Here is a 20,825-nt window from a genome sequence, read left to right as displayed (position 1 = left end):
AAATTGCCAGACCTTGCTTGAATTGACAGAATCTCGAGGTGAATCACAACGTTTACCATAAAAACATGACCCTCACACCACTGGATATTATCTGTGATATTTATTCACGTTATATACAGATGTTACAGCATTTGTACACTGGAAATTCTTTACAGTCGTAAACTCGGGGATGAACATCAACAGCTTTACAGGACTTTTTAAAAAGTGTGAAATTACACAAAATCTAAACGCTACAGCAACGGTTTAATATACATTCAAAAATACACCGAGAAACACTAGTCACTGTCCCGACCAGCCTGCAATCTCACAATTTGTAAAGGCAAGTGTTTTAAGGAAGGGGGTGTATGCTGCAAAAAGTAACCGTGACCATTACAGTGTGCATTCAATTTTACGTGCGAGTTAGGTGAAATTATAAACGGGGAAAGAAAGAAAAGCTTTTTTTTCCATGAATGCTTAAGTGAAGATGTGTGGGGAGAGGCAGGGGAAAAGGGGTATTTGCTTTATTTGAGTTTTAAACATTCCATTGGTTTTAATTCAGCACCACAAACCCTTCCAAACAACACTTGCGAACCGGTGCAAAGGTTACAGGCCTCACAACGTGTGACCTGCCCCCTGCACCGGTGAACTTTTACCAGAGGAAGTGAAACGCTCCACGCGAAACCCACCGCGAGGCTACGCTCGTTTTCGAGTGACGCCACGTGGCGGCACCTCCACCCAGAAGTCAAACCGCGTGCGCGCCTCCCAAACCGCCGACGATTAGGTAGAATCAGTTATGAAAACCTGATTGCCATCACAGATCTGTAACGCGAAGTGTGGTTTTGGATTCTGAGTGTAGGAAAGAGGACAAAGTGCATTTTTCAAAAAAACCGAAATAAAAAAAAATCGAACAAATTAAAAAAGCGATCATTCATGGCTTTCAGTTTCATGTAATTGGTTTGTCGCAGTAAACATGAGCATCTGAGGTTATTTGACTAACAATGCATTTGCTAGGGCCATGAAACAGGGCAATTGAAGTGGCACATACCACCACCACCTATATACACGTATCACTTGTCGTTGAAATACACGGTGGGCTTGGAATCTAAGAGCACAATTTCCGTTTGTGGGGCTATGGGGAAAGGGTATAAATTCAAACTATAAACGTCATGGGAACTCATCACAATTGTTAAATTGGCCGTTTCTTACCTAAAGCACAGCTGGCGTGTCTTTGAAGCAATTTACCTCTGCCCTGTATTCAATCCCCTGCCGACATTTTTCACGCCATGTCACAATTTGTAGGAAGTGTCGCAAGCTTAGATCTTTTACTTTAACACCGCGCACAAGAAATATACATTTAGTTAAGTGTCAAATAAATAGAGCAGTAAAAAAATAAATTGGCTGGTAACAGTAGACAAAACAATTGGTCGTTTTAAATCAAACTTCAGTTTCTGCCCAGTTACCACTAACTGCTTATTTCCAAAAAGAAAGGTCACATGTAAAAAAAGCTTAGCACACATTTTTTTCCTGATTATCTTCTATTCAAAAACATGTCGGCACACAGTCAACAATCACCTCATATACAAGTGTACAGCAATGATTTAAACGGACAATTTTTCGTGTTTTATTTTTCTCCTTTAAATCTGGGATCATTTAGAATAGAATACAATGCATACGATACAATCTCACTGACAAAAGACGCAAATTAATATTCCTAAGTCACCCGGCCTTGCCAATTCACAAAACGCCACCTTCACAGTGCGTCCTTAGCTCTGTGGCAATGTCTTTTGAGGGCAGTGGACAATTTGTAGAATAAAAAAATAGGTCGCTTTACAGGATAATTATATTAACAGCACGACCTTTACCAGGTGAGCATTCCAATAAATCTGTATACCTTACACTTGTATTTCACCATCGACAAGCAACCACGAAGATTTAAAAATGGTGCACCTTGCGGGAGCCCCAAGTGTTCATAAGTACCACCGGTCTTTTGCCATCGCATTGACAGTGGTGTACAACCACGAATGAAACCACCGTCAAATGAAGTTAGTGATACATATTACGACTCACTCTCTTCAGGCGTTCTCCTCCGTTTGTGAGGATCGAGTTTCCTGCTGAACGCAGTCCGGGCACTCGACGCGGGTACTTTCCTCATGGGCATTACGAGTGGCACGCACAACCAACCCCAAGCTCTCTGCCTCTTGTTGAAATCGGGAGAACGCAACTGCACACCGTTCAACATGATAATTTAATGGGATAAACAAACACAACTTTTGGGCTTGGTTTTATTTGAGATTCCACCCTTTCGAGTGTGGGCTTAATTTTTCATTTGTAGTGCTTCGACTTTACTGAGATAAACACTTACAAGCACGCACAATCGCACAACTTAAAAAGTACACTTGGCTCAGAAGAGCTACTGCGTACACAAGTGTCTTGGCCTCTTGTTGGGTCTCACCAGCAGTACAGCTGCTTTGTGGTCATACGCACACAACTGCTTATAACCCGTTAAATGCCCATACTGAAGTTTTAGTTGAGAGAAAACTAAACATTGTCAGTTGTTACCTTTATCCCATCGTTCACAAAGCTCATTGAGAGAGAATTATGGTTGACCATTTACAAGTTTACCTACCCACGATGTTGTTTGACCATACTTCAAACGAGCTCGTGTGGGTTGGTAAAAGGTGGGGGGGGAGGGGCAGGATTGCTTCAGATTACCACTCGGCACTAATTTAATCTGTGGCTGAGAATCGAAATAAGGTGGCCGGGGTCACATAACCACTGCGCTTCAATTATTTCCCTTACACATTACTTTTTACATAGATACACGTGCACAGCAAAGAGCTTCTGATAAATTATTTCTGTAAGTGCTCTTCCGATATGTTTGTCAGGCGGCATGTCCACATGCCAAATAGTACAATGCGCTCAAGCTGGTGCACCGAAAGGGTGGTCTTCTCTCAGTGACCAACTTCACACCCATAACCCACCAGCATTTCCGGCTGTTTGTAACTGTGGCATACAGCTGGCTATGTCTGGACGTGACATAAGCACTTTGGTGTCCTAACATATTAATGACTGTCAGTGAGCCAACGTGGGCCAAGCATTACTGGATGGCAATTAATACTATATAGCAGGAGGTGGGAAAGATTCCTGGCTTAATTGTAAAATCCCCAAAATCGAACCGTACTGCATGATGAACTTCAACACCGCTCTTATATGCGCTTCCCACACCCACTCCCTTTACCAGGCTTGCATATTATGCCAAGACAGAGTTTGGGGAAAAAATAACCCTCCCAAAACATTGTTACATTCTATAATCCTTATACACTTTTGTAACTATAAAGTCACACACACACGCACCTCGCACACACCTGTTCATCACAGCTTTCCCTGTCATGACTCACCTCACTCTGCACTCAAATGCCAACGACTGCTGCACAACTTTTCAAATCGCCTACGGAGCATTTCATCACCGATTTGCAAATCTCCAGAGCTGCATTCTCCGTCCGCCAAGATCCACCACCGCTTTTTCCCCGCAAACCCAAGCAATGCCCGAGCGGCGTACGTTTCTATATTATTGTTTTTTTTTTGCCAGTGGCTGTCAGCGTCACAGTGCTAGAAGTAAGAGTCGTTGCGTTTCACAAGCGTTCGCAGCCACGAGTCACGATTTGCTCTGCGATGGCGATGTGGGAGGTGGGGGAGAGGTGGAGGAAGGTGGTTGTGGAGGTACCGTGGGAGGCATCGCGTTGATGGTGCTGCTGACACCGCCGTCGCCACTGCCGCCGGAGTTCGACAGTGTCGAGGCGGTCGTTGAGTGAGCCAACGGTGGCACCACCGAGCATAGCGGCTGCACATCTTTGGGAATCCCACCTCGGCCACTCGACAGCTGCGAGCCAAATGCTGCGCTGAACTGTGGCAGTTTATGCTGCTGCGCGAGTGACGAGTTCCAACTTCCTGTCTGCTGCTGCTGCAGCAGCTGCGCTTGCGTCTGCAGTTGCGCAGAGTTCGAAAGAGGCGCTGTCCCCATGCTGGCCACGGCCGCTACAGTCGCCAAGTCCTGCCCAGCACTCGTGCCGGGGGAGCTCAGCACCTGCCCGGTTGCGTGCGCCTGAGCGAGTGGCCCCAGCGGCGATGCCGCCAGCTCTGCCGTGAGCAGAGCGGGCGACTGAGCTGCCGCCCCCGTGGTGCCGCTCGCGGAGAATGGGGAATGCGTGGTGACATCAAGAGCCTGCGGGAGACCGTGCGCGCCGGTTGACGCTAGCGTCTGAACGAGGCTGGTGCCGATGGGTGCGGGGATGCCGTCCGGGGAGAACGTGAGCATTGTGGACGCCGTGCATGGCACCGCCCCGTCCTGCGCCGCCCCTGCGGCAAACGCACTAGCGTCGGTTAACACCAGCGACCCCCAGGAGGGCGACCTCTGCATTACCAGCCCGGCGGTGGTGGTGGTGGTCACAGTGCTGGGGGGTACGGACAACGACATGGAGGGCGGCAGCGAGTGTCCCAGCATGGCCTGCGATTCCTCGCTCCCCGTAAATTGGGTCGTGACAGCGACCGTAAGTCCGCTAACCGACGCCGGCTCCTCGCCACTGTCGATGCCAAGGAATGGTGACGGCACTCGCTCGCTGCCGAAGAGGGAACTATCCTGCAGTGGCGACTGCACCGATCGCTCACCGCTTCCGTCACCGACAAAACCGGCTGGTATCAGCGGCGGAGGTGTCGACGACGATGCTTGACCGTCTGGCTTAACAAGCAGCGGCCTTGCGGGCAGGAGCGGCAACGTCTGGAAGGACGGCATTGGTGGCGAAAAGTGCGTGATGACAGACACACCGCCACAGTCCTGCTGATGTTGGTGGTGGAGCTGCTGGTGGGGGTGGTGCTGATGGTGGTGGTGGTGGTGGTGCTCCAGACCCAGGCTCAGCTGCGTTGCCGCGGCCGCCGCCGCCGCCACGACGGCACCGGCGCTGCCGAAGTGCTGCTCGAGGTCGAGGGCGGAAAAGGAGTCGGCGGCGATGGTGCCGCCCAGCAGCTCGTGCAGGTCGGGGTTAAAGGAGCCGAGGTCGTCGCTGGGCACGAGCTCCTCGTCGTCGTCCATGGAGCCCAGGTGCTCGAGGGAGGTGACGGCGTGCGATGCCGCCACCAGCGCCCGCTCCAGCGCCTCCGCCTCCTCCTTGGTCGGGAGCAGCTCGCCATTCTTGCCTGTGCCAAGGGACGAGAAATGTGTCGGGTGTTTTACAGATTCGCCGAATCTTCACTCAAACTAGATCGTTATATTCGTAACACAGGGGGGCTGCTGTCGTGTAATGGTTGGCAACTGGACTTCAATTTAATCTCCTGGCACGGCATTAAAACATTGGGCTAGTTTCCCGGATCCCCCCCTCTCCCGCCCCGCCTGTCTACCTACCAAATGGATACACCACGGTAAGTCAATCGGCAGGTCTCGCCGCAGTAGAAGAGTCGAACCAATGCCCTCTAGTGGAGGCAGGGCCTTGTGCCAGCAGGGATGCACTTTTACCTTTACTGAAAATCCGTATTTAAAAATCGAATTGTGTGCAAGAATCAACTATTTACGGCCCATCAGATCTCAGCAGCAGAGCAGAGCGGAGCATGGATAGTGCTTGGCCAGGTGACCACAGGCAGTGTAGCAAAATCCAATAATGTACTGTTTGTACTATGCTCAAATGCCTATGCTCACCACCTTCGTACTGCACTGGCCAGCATGGTGAAATATGTTCAAACAAACATACAGCGCCGCAGTGGTCAGATGTTAACTACCTCGCCTCGTACACAGGAGCTTCTGGTTTCGATCCCGATCCAGATGCTTGTATATTTGGAGTTTGTATATTCACCCCGTGGTCATAGTTCGGGGAGGCCTTGATCCCGACGTGAGATAAAAGGCTGCAATCTAATATTATTATAATGGCGTGATAGATATTGACCTAGACCCGAGAGAATTTACATTGCATTCACGAGCCTCCTCCAGCTCAGCGCTACCTTCGAAGAGGTCGAAGTCGTGCAGGTCCACGTGCAGCTTCGGCAGCACCTCGTCCAGGTCCTCTTGGTTCAGCTCCAGCTCGTCCGACAGTTCCGGGGCGATGTCATCCTCCTCCACGTCTCCGCTCACCGGGCTGTAGGGAATCCGGGGGGTGGGGTGTGGGAGAATGGTGCCGCGGTGGCGAAATGTTAACCACCTCGCCCGGTATACAGGAGGTCGTGGGTTCGAACCCAACCCTGACGCCTGTTGTACATTTGTAGTTTGCGTGTCTCTCTCCCTGTGGTCGCGCGGATTTTTCTCCACGTTCTCCGGTTTTTCCCTCCACATTTATAAATATGTGTTGAGAGTATTTTGCTACTATTAATTTCCACACAAGCCGCTTTGTTGAGCTATTATGCGTGGCCAGGTCACTTCTGAAAAAGAGCTATACAGCTAAGTGGGCCTTACCTGGTAAAATAAAAATTGTTGAGTATTTCAGTTTATGAGAAGTAGTTGCAGTAAAGGTGCAGCCCTGCAAATATCACTGTTGGCAGAAGGATCTCACGTCAGAGGGTGCTCTCAGGAGCCCTCTGGCCACGCTGGCCAGATGTCTTTGAAGGTGGAAGTACCCTCACTTTACCCCGCCATACGCGACCTGCCGATCGACTGCGGTGCACCCACTTATACTGCAGGGTTGACACAAGGCCGGGAGATTCAATAAACTTGCCCACGGTTTCAACTGCCACTCCAGGAGATCAAATCGAACCTGCTCCCCCCTCTGGCTTGCAAGTCCAGTGTGTTAATAATTACACCATGGCAGTGGCAGATCTTAAACGCAAATAGATAAGAGGAGGGGGGGGGGCGTTGATTCACGCCTAACTATTTACCATGTGCTTTAATCGCAAGCTTGCCGTACACAACGCAAAGGGAACCATAGCAGGAAATATTAATACATCACTGTTTAGTGTTAATATTTATTGCAATATTCTTTTCCATTGCAGGGGTGGAGTGGTAGTTCCGTGGTTTACACACTTTCAGATGTACTTCTGCGGCTGTCTGGAACGCTCTTCCTTAGGATATTACGAAGCCACTGGAGTTATGCACTTTTAATCTAGATTCAAAACTCGTTACTTTAGAACTGCTTTTGTGTTCATTTTGTTGTCCTTCCCCCACACCTTTGATTAGCACGGTTGGCTACATACAGTGCGAAAGAAATTCAACATACATACATACATCAGATTGGCTATATACGGTGCGAAAAAAGTTCAACATTCCTACATAAATCCGGTTTGCTACGTACGGTGCGAAACAAGTTCAACATGCAACCACAAGTAGCAATCGATAAAAACACACTCATTTTGACGCTTCGGGCAAGGCGTACCTTAGGCATGCCACACAAGGAATACTAATGTGGGTGCTTCGGGCAAAGGGGTACCTTAGGCATGCCACACAAGGAATACTAATGTGGGTGCTTCGGGCAAAGGGGTACCTTAGGCGTGCCACACAGGACGGCTCGGTGACGAAGGGTGTGGAGGGTGGCGGAGTTGCCGCCGGGATGCACAGGTTGCCCTGCGGCTCGGCGGGAGGGATGGGTTTCTGGGGTCGCATGGTTGGGCGCCGCCGCTTCTTCTTGTGCTTCTTGCTGAGCGCCGGCGGTTTTGACTTCTTACGTGGTTTACGCTGCTGCTGTTGCTGTTGTTGCGCCTTCCGGCTCCAATCTCCGCGTAGGAAGTTGTCCTGGGGAAAGATGAAAAGGTTTTTTTTTACATGATTTATTTATGCTGTTGACGTTTTAATAGGATCAATCAGGCGTGTGAAGATGCGTCACTTTGTCGTTTGACATTATTACATTAACGATGCTGGCCAACATATAAATGCATCTAACTGTATTTCCGCACCTCCGATTAGCATGATTGGCTACGTATGGATCTCCAGATATCGTACAGAAAAACAGGGCATGCATATTACAGTGAAAAAAGGTAGTTGCTAATATCAATTTGTTTGACGAAAATTAGAATGAAATCATGATACACATACGGTGCGGTGAGTAGACAAAAGTTGCGACATTAAAAATATCCACCAAACGTAAAACTCCTATAAGTTAGTTGTGTTTGCATTAACTTTATTAAAGGGTGAGTAGACAACCCGGACTATCATTTCATGCAGGTTATCATCAGATAGACGATTAAGGATGGTTCGAACATCTGCATTGTACGGATGAGTACCACAAATTGCAAGGCAGTGAACTGAAACATGGAGAAGAGAACATAGGACACTGGAAGCAGAGAGATTTGGAGAGATATGCTCAATAAAGATTTAAAGAGAGGATGATGTGGCCAAGTCGACTGAAGACTGCACATTGTGGCAAAAGCTGTTGCCCGACGTGTAGTACAGCACAGGACTCGACTTAAGGCGTTACATTGAGTCCTCTTTACGACCAATGATACACATCGATGTATATACATTTCTTATAAAGAACATTTATAATTATAAATGACAGGAACCGGAAAGAGAGGAAGACCTTACAGAGAATGGCTTTATGACATTAGAGATTGGTGCCAGAAAGATGCGGCACTACTTAGACGAGAGTAAAGTGGAAACAAATGAGGAAACGTGGAGTGTACACCTACGGGCTATCTGCCCATGGCTCGAGACGACGATGATGAATGACACAAATGCATACAGGCGGTGACGAAAACAACGATGGCGGCGGCGGCGACGGAAGAATGCTGACCATGCTGGCGGGCCGGGGCCGCGCACGCACCATTTTCTTGGCGTGCTCCTCGCACAGCGGCGTCTGGTGCACGATGTCGAACACAGGCACGGAGCACTGCTGCCCGTCGGCGAAGCGCGCTGTGCAGCTGGAGAAGAGCCGCTGCGAGTTGCTGCACAGGATATCTGGGGCCCCCCACGCGGTTGAGCGTCAAGGAGGCAGCCCCGCTTGCCGAGATGACGGCGCTAGAACGTTCTGGCGGAGCGTGCGCCAGTTCAATTAAAGAGGCTTCAGAGTTGCCCGCCCGTCGAGTGGTTGCAGTGTGGCCGCGCGTTAAAAGGGCGACGATGTAATCGCTCGATACAGTGTTGCTGTGCATTAAGATGCTGTAGTGGAGGTAATGTTAAGCGACGGGAGGGTTGTGGTAAGAGGCTGGAGCCCTCCGGTGCTAGGAGGGTTGTGACTTAAAGCAGCAGTCTGGTGACCACCTATGTCAAGGGGATGTACTGTGACTTCTTAAGCAGCTGCAATGTGTATAAAGAGGTTCTAGCTGTAGTGTGAATTTAGCAGCTGTATTGTGACCAACTGTACATAATATGTGAAGAAGCGATATGTATGTGTAGAGGCTGTAGTCTGACTGTATGGCTGTGTAGTAGAGGCGGTAGTGTGACTATTTTAAGTGACTGTATACATAGACTTTCTAAAGAGATGTCATGTAGCTATGAGCCAAGAGGCTGGATGCACGACGGTTGTGTTAACAGGGCCCTATGCTGACAGAGACAAGTTTGTACTTAAGGCCGTGCTCAAGGTGCCAAGGATACGCTGGAAGCAGTGCAGGCTGTACGGCAGCGTCGGGCTCCTGCACAGCTGGCCCTTGACCTGCACACAGCACTGCCCGGCTCGCACGGTCTCTGCCAACGCCGCTGGTGCCCTGTGCAGAGTTAGCAGGGGAAGAACTCCTGAAACTCACATCTTTATGCCAGGACTGCATACGTCAACATTTTTGAATTGTATTAATAGAGTACACTTTGGTTCCTTGAACACCTGTGTGCGAATGCATTCCAATTCCTTTTCAGCTTATCTTCGTGGTCATTTTGATTATCCGAACCGGGTCAGTGAAATAGTAAGGAAAGAGAACATTGTCAACAAACGCAAAACGGTTCCGCACGCACTCTTTCGAAGCAACGGGATGCGTCGCTGGCTGCTGGTGTGACGTCGCGGGCTGCGGGTGCAACGTCACGGGCTGCTGCGTCGCGGCGGGCTGCTTGTCCCGGCGCAGCAACACTGCTACGCCGTCCGGGCACACGGCTGCCCCGCGCAACAAGGCACGGCTGTGAGCGCGTAGGTGCCTCTGCCTTCGCGCCGCTGCTCGCTCCACGCGGCTCAGCTGCAAGTAGCGATGCCGCAGCGAGCTGTAGAGCGCCGCGATCCGCATCTCACGGTCCGAGCCTGTGCACTCCGACCTGACGCCACGCCGGCCAAGCCAACAAGTGAGCGGACTATAAAAATAACGTCACACCGTCGTCGCCTTCCAAGTTTCTACGACGAAGTTATCTGGATCGTATTCTTAGGTTTTTTCGGTAAAGTCATACAGCCATCGTGCTGTGACGGTTCCACCTGAAGACGGAAGCTTGTGTTGCCTCCGAAACGTCGTGATTTTTATTTTATTTTTATTAATTTTAATTTTTCACCTACATGACTTTACCGAAAAAAACCTAAGAATATCAATCCTTGCAGTCACGAAAGCTTCAAATCTAGAATTATCTGGATCGTGCCCGATCATCACATTGGAGGCCAAGCAAGGATTGAACCTGAATGATACTCGTATGGCTAATTACAAGTCTAATTAGGTGTTGGGAGGTTGCTGTTGAGCCTCATTGTCAGCAGAGGCAAAAGCAGAAAAATAACATTGTTGTACTGTATTAAGCTCCAATGTCTATGTTCCTCACACTTTACCACACTGCATATGGGCAAATAACCCCTACGTCTAAGTCTGCAGAGGCCCTCCTCCAGCAGTGGATTGACAAATAAGGCTGTACAATGTTGCGAAGAAGCTTAAGACACCCCTAATCAACAGCCATGCATCTATTACGCTGTATACTGCGAGTACCAATATACAATGTTTTGGCTGATAACTTATAACTTGCAACTATTGAACACTCTTGCAGTCAAGCAGCACTCCGTATAAAACACAATTAACACAAATGCAGCAGATAAAAAACAAAACTTCAAGTTGAAAGATTAACACGAGAACTAAAGGTCCTTTTATGGATATATGCACATAAGCAGTGGGTTTCCTGTTGTATAACACAAACATGAAGCTTCATTTAAAAAAGGACTTCAAAATCGCAGAGTCACACAACTGAGTTTTCTGCAGTGATAGCATCACAATATATCTAGTGATGTCAGTTGCATAACTAAAGTGATTGCAACTGTGATTTAGACGTTTTTCAGAACAAAATGGGCGAGTCTAGGTATGTACTAGTTTTGTTTTGTGTTGCATCTTCCTTGAACAAAGTGTGTAGTCTCTAGAAATATTGGGCTCTCATTATTTATAGATTTTGTTTTTGTTTAATGTCCTGAATGTTATCCTTATTGTCTAGTCAGTGTTATGAGACAAAGCATCTATTTGGATCTCACACAGAGCAGTGCAACCCTTCTTCGTACAGATCTGCCCTAAGAAGCAGATATCACAAAGCTATCTCTGAGATCACTTCCAAGTGATCTCTGTTGCATAAACGGGGCAGCACTTTCACACTGGCCCTGTCACAATGTCAATTGCATTACTGTCAAACAGATCATTTTTCTCAGAGATGGAATTGAACCAAATCAAGTGCAGAACCAAACGTGATGTTAGGGTCTTGATTTGAAGCTTTCGTGACTGCAGGAAGCCATACTCTTTGGTTCTTTCGGTAAAGTCACGTAGGTAGAACATTAATAGCTCACGACGTTTAGATCGCAACACAAGCAACCGTCATCAGGTGAGACAAACACAGCAGGGGAACTGCTGACGTAGGAGAAAGAACTGTGTTTCTCTCACCTGATGACGGTTGTTTGTGTTGCGATTGAAACGTCGTGATCTATTAATTTTCAATCTACGTGACTTTACCGAAAAAACCAAAGAGTAGTGATGTTAGGGGTTGTTTGTGCGGTTATTGATGTTCGGGTTGACATCAACAGTTTAAACACAGATGGCTGTCTGGATTTGAACCCAGGATCCCAACAGTGCCAGCTCAGCACTCTGACCTGTGTGACTTGGGCTTTGTACGCTGTCAGGATTAATTGAACCTTGAAAAGCTTGTGGCAAGTTGCCTTTGTTTAAAAGGCCACACAATGACCACTTGGCCTGTAGTAGTGTACACATTGCTCTCTCCGTGTTTAGTTTATTGTCCTTCCTACGCACCTCCGATTAGCACGGTTGGCTATGTACGATGCGAAAGTTCAACATACATACATACAAGGAACATGGAACTTGTATGTATGTGGTCTGCAGCAATGCGAGCAAGCCGAATGACATTGGTTTACCTGTAGAGGACTCCATGTTCACTGAGCCGGTCTTGGTGGGATAGCCAAGTTGATTGGCAAGGAAGTACCTTATCCTCATCTTCACTGCTTTCATCCTCTGACCATTCACAGCCTGCATGGGAATTCGTAAAAAAAAATGGGTTAACCCATAAAGGTGTGAACACAAAGTGTACAGTGTATCTATCAAGTAGCACATGCTCCTCCTTGCTAACAATGGCTATGATCATCATCCTTTTGACCTGATTTTAAAGCGATTCAGTAGCGCCCATAGGCTGTTAAGTCAATGACGAAAGCATCCATAAACAGTTAATTCACAGCATAAAATTGGCAACGCTGAACCGTAAATGGAAATTATTGACGTTTTTCAAAGTAATTGTATAGTTTTCAAGCATAAACGTCAATCAATTAAAAGTGGTCAATTATGATGATGATTGATCCATGCTGCCTCAGTCCAAGCATGAAGGGGGGGGTACCCCCTAAAAAAAAACCCACTCCTGAAGTGCAAACATTGAACAGCATGGGAAGCAATGCTCGTCTGTTAGCGCTGTCCCCATCCTGGCAATTAATTAACTCCTGTAACGCTGGATCGTGCATTCCCGACACGGTTTGTGATTTTTGATGGTTTCAGTGATGCTTTGTTAGTATTTTTACTTAGCTTTTATATGTGTTCTATAAATAAATAAAAAGTACCATAATATTACAAGGTGCAAACAGTATAAAAGTAGTCTTCACGGAATTAATGGGGTTTTGTTTAGAAAACTGCTACAAAGTACCGTGGGCATCCCACTTCCCTGAATTTGCCCCGGTATTGAAAACCGTGTAGCCTCACTTTTGTTCCCGCAATTGACCACAAATTTGAATGAATTTTGCGGGGTTCTCGCTTGTAGTTGGACCACAGTCCGAGTGGAGGGGGACAATGAAACATTCTGACACACCTCGACTGTTTTCCATAGCGACAGAGCCTATGGGCAGAACAGGGTGCCAACCTATATGTGTGCCTGTCTCCTGCCCTTCAGATATCATTTGCTTCTAAAAAGGCATGTTCTCAGAGGTTGCCACACCACCAAACTCGAGCTGAGCTCATGGCCAAAAACTCAAAAGTGCTGGAATTTGCTTTACTTGACTCTAAGTTGAGCCCAATGAGTCACTATTATTTATTTTGCAATAAAGAGGTGGAAAAAAGTATAATATGCCTGAAGACTCGTTTATATTTGACTGGATAAAGGATATTATTCTTATTTAATATCAGGTGAGGTAGAATGATGGCACAGTGGTTCAAGCACTGCACGATTAACTCAGTGACCAGAATTAAATTTCCAGCCATAATCTAGTGATATCTGAACTGGTCCTGGGCTCCAATTCCATAAACCCATGCTAAACAGCTTGATGTCTGGTAGAAACAAAACAATGAACACATATCAGAAAGTGGAGAGGTTTTCATCTGGCAGTAGATTGACAAAGGCTGCAGATTATTATTTTATTAATAAGGTGTAGTGCAAACAAACGCCTTCTCCCCATACCTAAGTGTGTGAACAGGTCTTGATCGAGCAGCTTCCGCTGTCTGCTCCGGTACAGCAACCGGCGCAGTGCCCGGCTTCTCTCACAATCCGGTTGGGTATGCCATTGGGCCGCCCTGGCGGAGGTGTGCGACGAGGACGACGATGATGACGATGACGACGAGGCGCTAGCAGCGGCACCAGTGGTGGCTCCTCCCAACGCTTTGCCACCAGCCACCCGTGACTCGGGGAGCGTGGGTGGTACAAGCCCCCTCTGTGCCGCCGTTGCGGTGCCCACAGGAGTCCTCGACAAGCAACGCTCCCCGTGCCGGTGTACCATTGGCAGGGGCTGGGCCGACCTCAGGGACGCGGCGGCACCATAAGCCTCAGCTTTCGCCGGAGGCGGCGTCCCCTTGTGTGGCTTGAGGTGGCCCGGTGAAGAGGCCGAGGTATTTATAATCGCACCGCTGCCGCAAATGTCCTTGACCTCGCCGTTTTTTTCGGCCACAAGTCTCGAGCGACTCCCGCCGCCGCTAGTGCCTATCGGTGGCCTTCCCTGGAGCTTGCGCTTCACGGCGACCTTTCGGAGGCCATGCTCGTCGTCTTCGGGAAAGGCGAAGGGGTCATCCGTCGGGGCTCCAGCTGTGGCTGGCGCCATATGAGGGTGGTGGTGCGGGGATTGGCTAAGCGTCTGCCACGCCGGCGTGAGCGCGTGCAGGCCGTTTGGCACCCGCGTGAGCACCGGCGGGGCCTCGAGCTCGGCGATGTGCTGCACCACACGCTCGCGCTGCCGCTCCCTCGGCTCGTCCAGCTGCTCAGACTTTTTCTTCCGCTCCTTCTTAGGCACCAGCCCCAGAACCTGCAGGTGACTGTTGCAGTACCTGAATGAAATACAGTTGCGTGCACATAGCAGCTTTTTTTATGAAGCCAAGTAGGTATGAGCCTGGATAGTACTGTTATGAGAGTATGCCAGAGAATACCACGTGCTGTAGGCTTGGGCTGCCAGTTGGGGAGGAAATAAGAAAACAATGAATTGAATCTAACCGTGTGGAGCTTGGAGTGTTATCCCCTTGAATTCTTGGGTTTCCTCTGGATAATCCAGTTTCCCCCCACACAGCAAACAGATGTATTGAACGAGTCAAACATCCCAACAGAGGACTGCCCGAAATAACATTACAAGCTCTCCTGGATACATTTTCTTAGTTAAAATTAACAAGGATTTGAATCAAGATTTGTTTTAACTTGCATTCAGTTTCAAAATTCAAATATATTGAATGAAAACATTTTACTTTTATAAGCCAGTGCATCCCGCCTACAAAACACGCACAGAACTCCAAGCCTGATAATTTCCTTGACCAACATGTACATCATCAAGATTATGTTCAAAGTATCGCACCAGCGAAAATTAAGCCAGTGTTTACAAATTTATGTTTTCACCCAAACTGTGTTACGCATCAACAAACCTACCTACAAATAAAAGCGTTCTACGCTAAACCAACATTCAGAATTTCCAGCAAAGCACAAAGTGAATGCAGAGTTCAAATGCAGGGACTCACACGCGATCCTCCGCTTTAGGGATGGGGTTGGTACAGCGCTGGTTGTTGTACTTGGCCACATATTGGCACTGCTTAAAGGGGGCCGTCTTGTCCTCCAGGACGTGACGGATGCAGAAAGCGTAGCCATTCAGCCGGCGCTGCTTGCAGAGCTTGGGGCTGTATGAGCACAGCGGCTTGTTGTCAATCTCCGAGAAGTGGATGTGTTTGCCCTCATACATCACGCGTCCCGGCTTCCCACGATCATCGGCTGCAAAGACATCACATCCATCAACACCATCATCACCACCACCATTAATAGAGGTATAACCGATTCAGTCTGTACCTATCATTCACTTCCCCAGCAATTGAATTGTGATTCACGGTCATATTCTTTTGCGGAGTCCAACTAAAGTTGAAAGTCTTTATGAATTATCGCTGTCCTTTGTAACCGGAGAGCGCTAACTTCCGAAAGGATGAGTCAATATAAATGAAACTGCATGAAGTTGAATTACTATTCGGGACTTAACCTATTTAAAAAAATCTACAAAATCGAACAAAGTGTGTGCCCCAAAACTTGGAGACTTAAACATGGACTGACTAGTAGCTGTTGGCATTCATCTGCTATTTCAATATGTCCAGGGACAAAGAGTTTTTCCAAACTTGTTTAAGCAGAGGTGAACATGTAGCATACTCGAGCCCCTACAGGGGTCACACATACAACATTCACAAATAATAATAATACATTGTTATACAAACAACTTGAAATGTGCATCATAACCTTCAGAGATTTGATTTCTATCGATGCATTGTTACCGCAATAATTGTCATTGTGCGTTGTATGCTACATTTTGCCTTAATTCGAATTTTGGATTGATGGAACTGTTCCCCAACTAGCAACAGGAAGACGGAATTTCGACCAATCAAGTCCACCCCCCCCCCCCCGGGTTACCACATTCTTTTCAGTGACACCAAATGTTGGTAACTATTACAATGTGTCAAGGACACTGATACACAATTAAACACACTTGAAACTATTCCAATGGATTACGGATATGTATATTATCGCAGAGTGATTTGTTTTTCTAAAATAGGAAGAAATATCCGAGTTCGAATGAATTCAAACTGATGAACCCTAAACTGATTTACAAAGTACAGTACAACCACACAAAACTATCATATTTTGACGTTTATGAAATAAAAATATACGCAGCAGCGATTAAGTTGGATATGTTATGTTTAGTAAGTCTAAAACAATGGAAAACATTCTCAAGTTGACAATATTATCTGATATATACACGTGCACATAATATTTATATTTCACATCCTGTACCTGGACACTGCTCTATTGTTTAAAAACAAGAGTAAAATGTGAAAACACAGCAATGTTACGTGAATTACTGACACAAACGTCAGGAATAAATTAGTGCGGTGTTGTATGAACACAATTTCAAATCTACTTCTATATTTCTAATTTACTTTATTACACGTGGGTGCAAATGGGATCTGGAAGCCTTAAAATTTAGGCTACCTTTTAATGACGAAGAGGGTAAAAGAATAATTATATAAACTAAACAGTCGCCGGTTGACACTTGTATACAATTTTAAATAGCCAATTAATACAAGTTTGGTTTAGTCACAAAATACATAGAGCTTATGGCTCACTCCTTGTCATTATAGTAATTAATAACATAGGGATGTGTGATTAAGTGTGTCAAGGCCCAACATTTCAATAGCAATTTATCACATTTTCTTAACGAGTGACCACAACATGCACGGCCGCATGTAATAGTGCGTGCGGTATTATTAATCGTATAAACAGCCGACAATTAACAACGCAACTATTAAGGCTTGAAACACACATAAACGTACACGCTAAGATCCCCAACAACCCCCAACAACATCCCGACTCTCATTCAGCACCGCTCTCTCGTGTAAACTCACACAGAACCGCGCCAACATATCGGCGGAGCTGCAACTACACGAACCCAACGTAAAATACAATTGTTGAAACACAACGAGACATTTGTAAACCATGAGATATTTGGCGAGGCAGGCACAGGTGATCAGGCAGGCGGGCCCTTGGCTATTTTTAAGCGAGAGGCGCCTTCGAATCCAACCAGAGTCGGGTGGTGCAAGCGACTCGTTAGCCCCGGGGACACGGAACAAGGTTGAGAAAAACAAAGGCGAGGAGGCGAGAAAGAGAGATGAGACCATCACCAGAAGCGCGGGCTCCCGTCCCATCACCACTCGAGCCCCGAGGAGACGCAGCCACTACAAACCCCACAAGCGCTAGGCCCGAGTTGCTAGGTTGAACAAAATTTTACAAACCACGCAACGCCCCAGGGGCGTCTCGCGATAGCAAAAACGCTCGCACGCTTAATGTTAAAGGGCGAGCAAAGAGAAAGAATTTGCCCTCAGAGCGTTGTCGATTTCCGAAACGACAAAAAAAATCGCCTCCCCCCTCACCCCCCCCCCGCGGCCCGTGTGGCTCAAGGGGCCTGGTCACAGTGTAGAAGCCTGCGTTCTTGCCTAGCGCTGCGACCCGGGACAGTCCCGCGCAAGCTCGCTAGGACATGTCGAAGGCTTCGGCCTAAAGAGTCACCTACAACCCCCGCATGACCCACCACCTCCTCAATCGCGGCCGTTAAACCGCGGGCTTCCGCAGCCTGGGGCTCGGAGTCGAAATCCTCCCCCGGTTTTAGCGTCGCGGCGGCCCCGGGGAAACTCGAAGCGAGGCCGCAGATCCGAATGGTAGCCCCCCCCCTCTCCCGCGCGAAGCCTACGGCCTTGCCTAGCATCCACGGCCGGACCAACTCCGCCTACATCGCTAGGCAACACCGTAGGTCGCGGCCTAGTCGCCACCCCCCGCCGTTCTTCGCTATTCAGTTTTTTGTTTGTTACATTAGTAAATTATCACCCGATTTTAACCCCCCCTCAAAAAAAATTCCCATTAAAACGAGCACGTGAAAGGCATTATTTATTATTTTTAAACCTTTAGTTCGCAAGCTTTGTCTTTAAAAAAATCTACCTCGACCGTTTGTGTTTTTTGTTCGCTGTTCTTGGTGGTGGTTGTGGTTACCTCCTCGACGTGACGGGCTCCTCGGGAGGTCTCGCCTCAGCCGTGAGAGCGGCGAACGGCCGACAAGGCGGGCAACATCGAGGATTTGGCGTGTGGGTTTTGTGTGTTTGTTCGTGACGGAATGCGTGGGTTTGTTGTGTAATATATTTATATATTTAAATCACGAATTCTCTTCCTTGCGGGTTCCGCCGCCTCGGCCTCCGCTGTCGTCGTCTTCTGCTGTTGCCAGATCCAGGGGATAAAAAAACCTCTAAAGTAAGAGGCACAAACTGAGTGTGTTTTGTAATTTTGTGATATAAACTTGCAATATTTTGCCCGAAATTGTTTAGATTTTGTATGTAAATGCGGAATTTTTTTAAGTACAAAGAGTCAATGAACTAATTGCAATTGACAGCATTGTTTTAAAGCTGGGGAGGGAAGCCCTAATATTAAAACGCTTAGGACTAGTTTATAAAGAATCCACTTATAAACTTTGTGATATTTTTTTTAGCACAGACTCATACACCTTTACATCAATGGGCCAAATGCCGTATTTTCGTCTTGTAAAACTGTCTCAACACTTTCATTAAAGCACTGTAATTGAAAAGATAACAATGATGAAAAAAAAATGAAAGTGCATCCATCCACACGGAGGTGCTTCATTTATTTGATATAGCCCTGTGAGCCATTCGGCTCTTGAATCGGGTGCAACCGCAATAAACAAAAACCAAAAACATGAACAAGAAAATATCTTAAAGTGACTAAGTGCAAACATAAAATCCAAGAAAAACAGCAAAATATTGCAGAAAAAGCACCGTACACCAACGCTGTGTGCAAAAATCCCAGTGGGATGCAAGTCAAACAACAACAACAACCACAAGACAACTTAGATTAAGGCCATCAGTCTAACTGTACTACAACAAACAAACATGGCCAAACCTAAAAACTTTTCAAAAATCACCAAAATAAAGCCATAAAAGCAATGAAACAGTGATCATAGGAACTGTGACCGAATTTTCACAATAAACGACGTAAACAACATGTACTACCAAACTCTGCTTGACAATACAAAAACAACCATCTGTTGTAGTTCGCCAAACGGGTTCCACTCTCATTTAAGAAGAGGTCCCGTGTAGCTTCAGGAATCGAAGACTTTTCCAGCACTCTTTATTGCATACCTGTCAACCCACGCGGTTTACCCCGTATTCCTTTACAGGGAAATTGAGATTTCAGGTCCATATGGCGTACAGCTGTTTCAATACGGGCAACATTTTTTCTGCTGGAGCAGTCACACCTGATGACGGATGCTTGTGTTGCTTCCGAAACGTCGTGATTTTATTTAGTTGTTTTATTTTTGTTTTATTTCGTTTTCACCTACGTGACTTTACCGAAAAAACAAAGAGTATGGTTCCTTGCAGTCACGAAAACTTCAAATCTAGAACATTTTTTTGTCTATTTATTTGTGTTTCTCCCTTGTGATGGGACTTTGTCAGATGAACTTTGAGATTTATAAGGGTACGGGGTGACCAACAAGGTCTGAATTGGTCTGTAATAAGGTATGGCACTGATAAGGGGTTGACAGGTTTGTTATTGGATTTCGTGGGGGCCCTCATGGTGGACTCAAAGAGACAATGTTGGCGTATGTATGTTGAACTTCTTTCACACCGTACGTAGCCAACTGTGCTAACAAAGTAAAACACAAAAAGCAGTTCCAAAGGAAAGAGTTTTCAATCGAGATTTAAAAGTGCATAGGCTCCAGTGGCTTCTTAACATCGGAAGGAATAGCGTTCCAGACGGCCGCATAATGACTGGAATATTAATATTTTGTAATATTAATCTGGAATATATTTAAGACTGTAATCTTAATCCCGTTGTTAACCCGCTGATAGATGTATAAGTCATGGGAATTGAAAGCTCAAGGCTGCTTAGCTTTAGAGACAGAATATGATACAGGTTGGAACAACAGTTCCACACTGCCCACCAGGGATTATTTGTCTGTCGTGCACGGCCCCGCCCCACCAGAGCCATCCCATTGGCTCGGGGGCACCGACCAATGGGAGCGGTGGGTTGGGGTTGGTAGGGGGGGGTTAGTGGTGGGGGGGGGGGGGCACCGCCGCGACTCGGGCCAATGAGGAAACGGGCGATGTTTCATTCACAAAATGGAACTGGGGGAGGGTGGGGAGGGAGGGGCTGGGTGGGGAGGGTGGGGAGGGTGGGGAGTGGCTGGGTGGGGAGGGTGGGGCTGGGTGGGGAGGGTGGGGTGGGGAGGGGCTGGGTGGGGAGGGTGGGGAAGGGCTGGGTGTGGAGGGGCTGGGTGGGGAGGATGGGGCTGGGTGGGGGGTAGGAGGGGTGGGGCTGGGTGGGGAGGGGCTGGGTGGGGAGGGGCTGGTCACCCCGCAATGGATAAAGGAAGGGCATTTCATTCCAGTTCTTCACACTGATAGCGAACTCGGATACAAACATTGATTGCAGTAACATTTGCTTAACACTCATGCGAACTCAACAAGACGCAACAGTGAACATAATATGTTGCATTAGATTAACCATGACAAAA

The 20,825-nt window shown here is 47.3% G+C and overlaps 1 protein-coding gene across 3 annotated transcripts; it reads right to left on the bottom strand.

Moving 5' to 3' along the window:
* Positions 1-104: 104 nt before the first annotated feature.
* Positions 105-18,483, bottom strand: INO80D (INO80 complex subunit D). 3 transcript variants are annotated; one of them, XM_078870899.1, is made up of 10 exons: positions 18,293-18,483; positions 15,235-15,481; positions 13,703-14,559; positions 12,183-12,294; positions 9,830-10,120; positions 9,479-9,588; positions 8,679-8,842; positions 7,434-7,681; positions 5,965-6,098; positions 105-5,169 (listed from the first exon to the last, which is right to left on the bottom strand). In XM_078870899.1, the coding sequence occupies exons 2-10, from the start codon at positions 15,450-15,452 to the stop codon at positions 3,635-3,637; spliced, it is 3,669 nt and encodes a 1,222-aa protein (XP_078727025.1). In that variant the 5' UTR covers positions 15,453-15,481; positions 18,293-18,483; the 3' UTR covers positions 105-3,634. The 3 variants fall into 3 exon arrangements, with proteins under 3 accessions (XP_078727025.1, XP_078727024.1, XP_078727026.1); XM_078870898.1 differs by lacking the exon at positions 18,293-18,483 and adding an exon at positions 17,431-17,507; XM_078870900.1 differs by lacking the exon at positions 18,293-18,483 and adding an exon at positions 17,431-17,507 and having other exon boundaries at positions 8,709-8,842.
* Between the last annotated feature and the right edge of the window lie 2,342 nt (positions 18,484-20,825).

Source organism: Lampetra fluviatilis, chromosome 31 (genome assembly GCF_964198595.1).
Source record: "Lampetra fluviatilis chromosome 31, kcLamFluv1.1, whole genome shotgun sequence".
Classification (NCBI taxonomy): Eukaryota; Metazoa; Chordata; class Hyperoartia; order Petromyzontiformes; family Petromyzontidae; genus Lampetra; species Lampetra fluviatilis.
Note: the sequence above shows the minus strand (reverse complement) of the source record. Positions and strands in the feature narration are given on the sequence as shown.